At 41.5% G+C, this 10089-nt stretch overlaps 1 protein-coding gene and 1 long non-coding RNA gene across 19 annotated transcripts in view; both read left to right on the plus strand.

The window, feature by feature from the left end:
- The window catches only part of ZNF567 (zinc finger protein 567), a 59536-nt gene extending 54785 nt beyond the window's left edge, over window positions 1-4751 (plus strand). For 14 of the 18 annotated variants that reach the window (XM_077982500.1, XM_028839014.2, XM_028839011.2 and 11 more), the window contains one exon: window positions 377-2744. In XM_077982500.1, the coding sequence (XP_077838626.1) occupies window positions 377-2097 (1721 nt within the window). In that variant the 3' untranslated portion in view covers window positions 2098-2744. Of the gene's footprint in view, window positions 1-376; window positions 2745-3777; window positions 3876-4586 lie in introns of those variants that run through there. The other 4 variants (XM_077982505.1, XM_077982504.1, XM_077982507.1 and 1 more) reach the window with 2 other exon arrangements.
- Window positions 4752-8114: 3363 nt separating this feature from the next.
- On the plus strand, window positions 8115-9821 carry LOC144337453 (uncharacterized). Its single transcript, XR_013410616.1, has 2 exons — window positions 8115-8505; window positions 8794-9821. It is a non-coding gene; the product is annotated as an uncharacterized LOC144337453 (long non-coding RNA).
- Window positions 9822-10089: the final 268 nt, after the last annotated feature.

A 10089-nucleotide genomic window follows, 5' to 3' on the forward strand; every position in this document is an offset into this window, starting at 1 on the left:
TAGTATTATCACTAAACAAAGATTTTTACTAATTTTTCTTGTCCATCCTACTTACATTTTAATGCTTTTGAGAGGTTCACTTCATTTTTTCTGAACACTTACCTAACCATCAACCCCCTTCTGCCATTCTTTGACTTCTTGGTTGGTTTCACTTTCTCTAGGTTCTAGTGCAAAATGCAGAAGGTATTAATGCTTATTCTTTACATCTTCATCCTTTTCCACTCTGAAGCAGTTTTTGTTTAGGTTCCCCTCCCCGCACCCCCGCCAGGCCAGTGGTCATTTGTCCTGGGTCTCTTTTTGTGCCATATGCTAGACCCTAGTGAAATTCCTTTGCATAGCAAATGTGTGAAGATTCACAAATTATATTTTTTTCTAGAAGAAAACTGGAAAGCTGAAGACTTTTTATTAAAATTCAAGGAACACCAAGAGAAGTATTCTAGATCAGTTGTAAGCATCAACCACAAAAAACTCGTGAAGGAGAAAAGTAACATATATGAAAAGACATTTACTCTAGGCAAAAACCCTGTTAATTCAAAACATCTACCTCCTGAATATGATACTCATGGAAGGATTTTGAAAAATGTTTCAGAATTAATCATCAGTAATCTAAATCCTGCAAGAAAGAGACTTAGTGAGTATAATGGATATGGGAAATCACTCCTGAGTACTAAACAAGAGACTACTCATCCTGAAGTCAAATCCCATAATCAAAGTGACAGAGCTTTCAGTCATAATGAAGTTCTTATGCAGTATCAGAAAACAGAAACTCCAGCACAGTCATTTGGATATAATGACTGTGAAAAATCATTCCTTAAAAGGGGAGGCCTGATGACACATAATAGACCTTACAGAGGAGAAAACCCATCTGTATATAATAAAAAGAGAAGAGTAACCAATATTGAAAAAAAACATACATGCAATGAATGTGGTAAATCCTTCTGCAGGAAATCAGTATTGATTCTGCATCAGGGAATTCACTCAGAAGAAAAACCCTATCAATGTCATCAATGTGGAAATGCATTTAGAAGGAAATCATATCTCATTGATCATCAGAGGACTCACACAGGTGAGAAACCCTTTGTTTGCAATGAATGTGGTAAGTCCTTCCGCCTAAAGACAGCCCTCACTGATCATCAGAGAACACACACAGGGGAGAAATCATATGAATGTCTGCAATGTAGGAATGCCTTCAGATTGAAGTCACACCTCATTCGTCATCAGAGAACTCACACGGGAGAGAAACCATATGAGTGTAATGACTGTGGGAAGTCCTTCCGCCAGAAGACCACACTCTCTCTACATCAGAGAATTCATACAGGTGAGAAACCCTATATTTGTAAAGAATGTGGGAAGTCCTTTCACCAGAAGGCAAATCTTACTGTACACCAGAGAACTCATACAGGGGAAAAGCCCTACATTTGTAATGAATGTGGGAAATCCTTCTCCCAGAAGACAACCCTTGCTCTTCATGAGAAAACCCATAATGAGGAGAAACCCTATATTTGTAGTGAATGTGGAAAGTCCTTCCGCCAGAAGACAACCCTTGTGGCACATCAGAGAACACATACAGGGGAGAAATCTTACGAATGTCCTCACTGTGGGAAGGCCTTTAGAATGAAGTCATACCTCATTGATCATCACCGAACTCACACAGGAGAGAAACCGTATGAATGTAATGAATGTGGTAAATCATTCAGTCAAAAGACAAATCTCAATCTACATCAGAGAATTCATACGGGAGAGAAACCCTATATTTGTAATGAATGTGGGAAGTCCTTTCGCCAGAAAGCAACCCTCACGGTACATCAGAAAATACATACAGGCCAGAAATCCTATGAATGTCCTCAGTGTGGGAAAGCCTTTAGCAGGAAGTCATATCTCATTCATCATCAAAGAACTCATACGGGAGAGAAACCATATAAATGTAGTGAATGTGGAAAGTGCTTCCGCCAGAAGACAAATCTTATTGTACATCAGAGAACTCACACAGGTGAGAAACCCTATGTTTGTAATGAATGTGGTAAGTCTTTCAGTTATAAGAGAAACCTCATTGTCCATCAAAGAACTCACAAGGGAGAAAACATTGAAATGCAATAAATGATGTGGTTTCTTATATGAAATCTTTACAAGCTATTGTAAACCTTTAGTTTTAAAAAGAAAAGCATGCTGAAACATGTTAATGTAATTTTAAATCACAAGTCTAATAATTATTAAAGTACCATACTGAATAACTGTCTACTGTTTACTAGCATATAAAATGGGTGTGATCATTATTATTGAACTCTATCAGCTATGAAGCAACTGCTCTTCCTACTGACTCAAATAGTTTATTTTTAAAAAATACTTATATAACACATGCAGAGACAAGATACGGAATGATTATAAGCATTAATCTCCATAAGAGAAAATATTTATGAACTATATTTCTCATTGCACTCTGTAATAAAAAGCAGTTAGTTGTTACTTACGTAAGAGTTACCACTTCCATACCCTATAACATCAAAACGTAGTTTTTGCATGTTTATAATTTTATATATATATATATTTTATCAGACATCATGAATTCTTTTATGTCTTGCTTATTTCACTCAGTGTTTTTAAGATCTGTACATTATTGCATGTGGCAGTAGTGTATTTTCATTTTGCATACTATTCCATTTTAAGAATATATTCATATTTATCCTATTGATGGATATTTGTATTTTTATACTTTTGTGTAATAATAAAATTGCTGCTGTAAATATTCTTGTTTATGTCATGTGTGTTTGTGTGTATGTATTTCTGTTGAATTTATACCTGGGACTGGAAGTATTCATTCCAAGGGTGTATACGAGGTTTTTTTTTTTTTTTTTGGTCATTCAGACTGGAGAATTTCTACTAAAAAGAAACCTTGCGGTTTTATAATTGTGGAAAGGCTATTAATAGATCATGGACATGTGAATGCAGTAAATGTAGACAGCCTTTAGCTGTCTCTCAATGCTTAAATGCAAAACAAGCAATTCATATGGGAGGGAAATCCTCTAGTTGTCATGATTTTAGGGGTACTTTAGCCATAGCTTATTACACCTTATTTAATATCAAGGAGTTAGAATTCATACAAAAGAAAAGGGACATTGAGAAGGGAAATAGGTGAGGAGGATTTGAGAGTATCAGAGTCTTTTTTTTTTTTCTTTCTTTCTTTTTTTTTTTTTTTGAAACAGATTCTCGCTCTGTTGCCCAGGCTGGAGTGCAGTGGCGCAATCTTGGCTCACTGCAACCTCTGCCTCCTGGGTTCAAGCACTTCTCCTGCCTCAGCCTCCTGAGTAGCTGGGATTACAGGCGTATGCCACTATGCCCAGCTAATTTTTATATTTTTAGTGGAGACGGGGTTTCACCACGTTGGTCAGGCTGGTCTTGAACTCCTGACCTCATGATCCTCCTGCCTCGGCCTCCCAAAGTGCTGGGATTACAGGATGACCCACCGCGCCTGGCTACAACACAAGCCTTTTATACCTTAATCTATGTTACAGGAAATGTAAGTCTCTGAAAATCCCAAATAAGTGACTAGAGATTTTTATGTTTGAGAATTGGAAATCTGCTAAGACAGTGACTTCCACAGTATCCTTTTGGCGAGAAGAGTAAACTCAGTGGCAACTTGAAAAGCATTATTGCAGGTCCTTCCTGGGAAGGATTACTTACAACCAATATTTACTACATTCATGAAGTCATTGTAATAAAATTCAGTAGAAATTGATATTTATTTATTTATTATTTTGAAACGGAGTCTCTATCGCCCAGGCTGGAGTGCAATGGCGTGGTCTCAACTCAGTGCAACCTCCGCCTCCTGGGTTCAGATGATTCTCCTGCCTCAGCATCCCGAGTAGCTGGTACTACAGGTGCGTGCCACCACACCCAGCTAATTTTTGTATTTTTAGTAGAGACAGGGTTTCACTATGTTTGCCAGGCTGGTCTCGAACTCCTGACCTTGTGATCCATTTGCCTCGGCCTCCCAAAGTGTTGGGATTACAGGCGTGAGCCACTGTGCCCAGCCTGACAATTATTTTTTAAAAGATTTCGAACTGTAAACCATATCTGCATAAACAAGAAGATGGTTCATGGTTCAAATATTTGACTTTAAATATATTAAACAGACCCTCTAGCCTGTTAGAAATGGACAGCCATTGCCAATCAGTAGTAAATTGAACCATTGTTGTCAATCCTTATTTTTCTGATAATTTCATAGCAAAAAATGAACAGGGTGATGAGACAAAAGCATAAAAATTTAGACTTGATAGTAGCATACAGAAAACACACGTTGTGTGTATGTGTGTATATATGTAAAATGCCTTGTCTATAATGACTAGACATCATTAAATTTAGCCTTAATTTATATATGCATAAAGATTTTTTAAAGACTATACATGGGATAAACCTATTAAGGTAACTAAAACAGGTAATTATAGGACTTATAATCAGAACTGTGAGAACCCAAGGATGTTGTCACTGTGAATTTATAGGGGAGTTATATAGTAGTATATGCTAACAGTGGTGACTAATGGAAGAATTGTACTCATGACCAAAGATGCAAGCCTACCTTGTTTTTCTAGGTGGAGCAGATGGCCTAACTGGATGTTTGTCCTAGCATCAACCCACCAAAGATTTGGGGAACATGTGAGTCACATTCTCTGGAACATTGTACTCCCCTTTGATTTTGCGTTTCCAGACATTTAAGTGGCTACCACAAAAAATAAAAAGTATCTGTGGTATCACTACATGTGCTCCGCTGTCTCCTGATTTACTGATTATCATGAAATAGCCATGTACTGTTTCAGTAGAACATTGTATCCAATGTCCACTTTATTTTCAAACATACTACATATATTCATGTTTTATAGCTCTTGGATATGAAGAACTAGAAAGTATGAGTTATTAATGGGCAGTTTTATAAAAGGCCAAACTTCGAAACTTTGAGTCCGGGCATGGTGGCTCACACCTGTAATCCCAGCACTTTGGGAGGCTGAGGTCGGCGGATCACCTAAGACCAGGAGTTTGAGACCAGCCTGGCCAACATGGTGAAACCCCCTCTCTACTAAAAATACAAAAGTTAGCCAGGTATGTGGCGCATGCCTGTAATCCCAGCTACTCGGGGGCTTGAGGCAGGAGAATCACTTGAACCCAGTAGGTGGAGGTTGCAGTGGGCCAAGATGATGCCATTACACTACTGCCTGGGCAAGAGAGTGAGACTCCGTCTCAAAAAGAAAATACAATCATGAACCCAGAGATTATTTAAAGATGTTTTGTTATCTAAGAAAACTTCCATTGTAGGATACATAAACAATTCACAAAAGTATTTGTATAATAATCATTGAGCATCTTTCCATAATCATGCTCATAACTTTCAGTTTTAACATTCTTTGCATGAAAAACTGACTAAATAGTTTCTTATGAAACTGTCTGTATTTCAGTTTTTTTGTTTGTTTTTTGAGATAGTTTCACTCTTGTTGCCCAGGCTGGAGTACAATGGGATGATCTCGGCTCACCACAACCTCTGCCTCCTGGGTTCAAGCGATTCTCCCACCTCAGTCTCGTGAGTAGCTGGGATTACAGGCATGCACCACCATGCCTAGCTAATTTTGTATTTTTAGTAGAGACAGGGTTTCTCCATGTTGGTTAGGCTGGTCTCGAACACCTGACCTCAGGTGATCCACCCACCTCGGCCTCCCATAGAGCTGAGATTACAGGTGTAAGCCACCGCGCCCTGCTGTATTTAATTTTTTTTTAACAATCATCATTCTGTTTTCCACAGTGGCTTCACCATTTTATATTCACAATGGCAATGCAAAAAGGTTCAGATTTCTCAGGCCAGGTGTGGTGGCTCATGCCTGTAATCCCAGTGCTTTCGGAGGCTGAGGCAGTCCGATCAATTGAGGTCAGAAGTTCAAGACCAGCCTGGCCAACATGGCGAAACCCCGTATCTACTAAAAATACAGTAATTAGCAGGCTTAGTGGTGCGTGCCTTTAATCCCAGCTACTCAGGAGGCTGAAGCGGGACAATTGTTTGAACCAGGCAGGCGGAGATTGCAGTGAGCAGAGATCGCGCCACTGCACTCCAGCCTGGGAGAAAAAGCAAGACTTCATCTCAACAAAAAAAATTAGCTGGGCATGGTGCTGGGGTCCTGTAATCCCACCTACTTGGGAGTCTGAGGAAGGGGAATAGCTTGAACCTGGGAGGCAGAGGTTGCAGTGAGCCGTGATTGTGCCACTGCACTCCAGTCTGAGTGACAGAGTGAGACTCCATCTCCAAACAAACAAAAAAAGTTCAAATATCTTTTTTTTTTTCTTTTTCTTTTTTTTTTTTTTCCCCCGAGACGGAGTCCCGCTCTATCGCCCAGGCTGGAGTGCAGTGGTCGGATCTCAGCTCACTACAAGCTCCGCCTCCCGGGTTTACGCCATTCTCCTGCCTCAGCCTCCCGAGTAGCTGGGACTACAGGCGCCCGCCACCTCGCCCAGCTAGTTTTTTGTATTTTTTAGTAGAGACGGGGTTTCACTGCGTTAGCCAGGATGGTCTCGATCTCCTGACCTCGTGATCTGCCCGTCTCGGCCTCCCAAAGTGCTGGGATTACAGGCTTGAGCCACCACGCCCGGCCAAAAGTTCAAATTTCTCCATATTCTTCCCATCACTTATTTTCCTTTAAAATTTTTTTTGGGCCGGGCGCAGTGGCTCAAGCCTGTAATCCCAGCACTTTGGGAGGCCGAGGCGGGCAGATCACGAGGTCAGGAGATCGAGACCATCCTGGCTAACACGGTGAAACCCCGTCTCTACTAAAAAAAAATACAAAAAACTAGCCGGGCAAGGTGGTAGGCACCTGTAGTCCCAGCTACTCGGGAGGCTGAGGCAGGAGAATGGCATAAACCCGGGAGGCGGAGATTGAAGTGAGCTGAGATCCAGCCACTGCACTCCAGCCCGGGTGACAGAGCCGGACTCCGTCTCAAAAAAGAATAAAATAAATAAAAATTTTTTTGAATTATAGCCTTTTTTGTGGGTGTCAAGTATCTCATTGATATTTTGATTTACATTTCCGTAATGATTAATAATGTAGGTTTCTTTCATTCTTGAATATATTTGCTGAAAATAGGATTTGGGATTGAGAGTTCTTCCTTTTAGCACTTGAAAAATATCACTTATTTTTGGTCTTCATAGTTTCTCTTTTTTTTTTTTTTTTTTTTTTTTTTGAGACGGAGTCTTGCTCTGTCACCCGGGCTGGAGTGCAGTGGCCGGATCTCAGCTCACTGCAAGCTCCGCCTCCCGGGTTTATGCCATTCTCCTGCCTCAGCCTCCCGAGTAGCTGGGACTACAGGCGCCCGCCACCTCACCCGGCTACTTTTTTGTATTTTTTAGTAGAGAGGGGTTTCACCGTGTTAGCCAGGATGGTCTCGATCTGACCTCGCCATCCGCCCATCTCGGCCTCCCAAAGTGCTGGGATTACAGGCTTGAGCCACCGCGCCCGGCCAGTCTTCATAGTTTCTCATAAGAAATCTGCTATTTAAAATTTTTTTCCTCTAAAAATATGGTATTTCTCTCTTGCTACTTTCAACATTTTTATTTTTTGTCTTTAATTTTCTTTGATTTATTTTTTTATTTTTATTTTTGAGATGGAGTTTCACTGTTGTTGCCCAGGCTGGAGTGCAATGATGTGATCTCTGCTCATTACAACCTCTGCCTCCCAGTTTCAAGCGATTCTCCTGTCTCAGCCTCCCAGGTAGCTGGGATTACAGGTGCATGCCACCACACCTGGCTAATTTTGGTATTTTTAGTAGAGACAGGGTTTCACCCTATTGGCCAAGCTGGTCTCGAACTACTGACCTCAGGTGATCTGCCTGCCTCGGCCTCCCAAAGTGCTGAGATTACGGGTGTGAGCCACTGCACCTGACCTTGTCTTTAATTTTCGCAAGTTAGGGATGATGTGTTGTGGTGTTACATTTTGGGGATGGGAAGAGTTATCTTGTTTAAATTCACTCAGCTTCTTGAATCTGCCTTTTGCCAAATTTGGTGAGTTTCCAGCAATTACTACTTTAAGTCCTTTGTGGTAGGGGAGAGGGGTTGTCTTGCCCTGTCACCCAGTCTGGAGTGCAGTGGCATGATCACAGCTCACTGCAGCCTCGACCTCCTGGGTTTAAGCGATCCTCCCACCTCAGCTTCCTGAGTAGCTGGGACTACAGGAACGCACCACCAGGCCTGGCTAACTTCTGTATGTTTTATAGAGACAGGGTATCACTATGTTATCCAGGCTTCCTTAAGTACTTTTTCAGCTCTGTCTTCTTTTTCCTCTCCTTCCAGGATTTCAAGGGCATGAATGTTAATCTTGTGTTACATTCTCACAGTTCCTCATTCTTTTCATGTTATTTTTTTCAGTGTACTATCTCTCTGTTGTTCAGATTGGGTAACTCGTATTGTTCTGTATTGCAGTTCACCGATTCCTCTGTCGCCTGTTTCCACTCTTTGTCCCTCCATTTGAGCTTATTTTAGTTATATTTTCTTTTTTTTTTTTTTTTTTTTTTTTTTTTTTTTTTTTTGAGACGGAGTCTCGCTTTGTCGCCCAGGCTGGAGTGCCATTCTCCTGCCTCAGCCTCCCGAGTAGCTGGGACTACAGGCGCCCACCACCTCGCCCGGCTAGTTTTTTTTTGTATTTTTAGTAGAGACGGGGTTTCACCATATTAGCCAGGATGGTCTCGATCTCCTGACCTCGTGATCCGCCCGTCTCGGCCTCCCAAAGTGCTGGGATTACAGGCTTGAGCCACCGCGCCCGGCCCTAGTTATATTTTCAATTCCATATTCTCTGTTTGGTTATTTTGCATGTCTTCTGATTTCTTGTCTGGACTAATTATTTGTTGAGATATTGTATCTCATTTGTTTCAAGTGTGTGATTGTTCAGGCATTTTTATGATGTCTGCTTTGTGTATTTATCAAATAATTCTGACATCATTGTCATCTTCATGCTCTTATCTTTTTGAGATTTTCCTGGTTACGATTATTGAATTTCCATTGAAATGTGCAATTTTATCTATTTTGAGATTGTAGATCTTATTTAAACCTGTTTTAGCTGGCTTTCTGATACCACCCTGGCATGGTCCCTGGCAAGTGTGCCATTTTGCTGTGCCACATAGGGGGTGAGAATCCACATTTCCCACTCACCCTCCACTGACACCTGGGCGGAAGTGCTTCTCCTCACAGTTAGGTGTGAATGAGAAGTTCTGGCTCCCTATTAGTCACCTTTTTATACCTCTCTTATACCCCAATAAGAGCCAGGGGTTCCTCGTTAATGGTTTCCATTTGCCTTCCACATACACCACAGAGGCAGGGCTGGCCCTGTTAGGCGGGATAGTGGTGAAGATCCTGACTTTACAATGCCTGCTCCGACACTGGCCCAGCAGGTAGTTAAACAAGTACCTTTTTACTGCTGCATATGGGGATGGAAATCCAGGTTCCTCACATGAGTCCAGGGGCCCTACGTAATTCCATCTGTAGTGTGATAGTCCTGGCTCCCTTCAGTCTTCCTGAAACCATCCTGGCAGGGAGGTCAGAGTATCTTGTTACAGCCTAGTGAGAGTAGAAGTCTAGGTTCCCTACTCAGCCTTTCCTAGGTGCATGTGTGGCATCAGGTGTTTTGGGTTCTTTCTTTTTTTTTTTCCTGTGCTTTTTGGTTAGAGTAGATCTTTTTTTTTTTTTTTTTTTTTTTTTTTCTGAGACAGTCTCACTTCTTCACCCAGGCTGGAGTGCAATGGTGCGATCTCAGTTCACTGCAACTTCTGCCTCCCAGGTTCAAGCAATTCTCCTGCCTCAGCCTCCCGAGTAGCTGGAATTACAGGTACGTGCCACCACACCTGGCTAATTTTGTATTTTTAGTAGAGAAGGGTTTTCCCATGTTGGTCAGGCTGGTCTCAAACTCCTGACCTCAAGTGATCGGCCTGCCTCGGCCTCCCAAAGTGCTGGGATTATAGGGTCGAGCCACTGCGCTTGGCTGAGTAGAGCAATTCTTATCTAGAAGTTTTGTCTCACTTAGGTGCCATTTTCTTGGTCTTTTTCTACACAGAGCAGCCTTTTGTTAGGAC

This window comes from Macaca mulatta, chromosome 19, assembly GCF_049350105.2.
Source record: "Macaca mulatta isolate MMU2019108-1 chromosome 19, T2T-MMU8v2.0, whole genome shotgun sequence".
NCBI lineage: Eukaryota > Metazoa > Chordata > Mammalia > Primates > Cercopithecidae > Macaca > Macaca mulatta.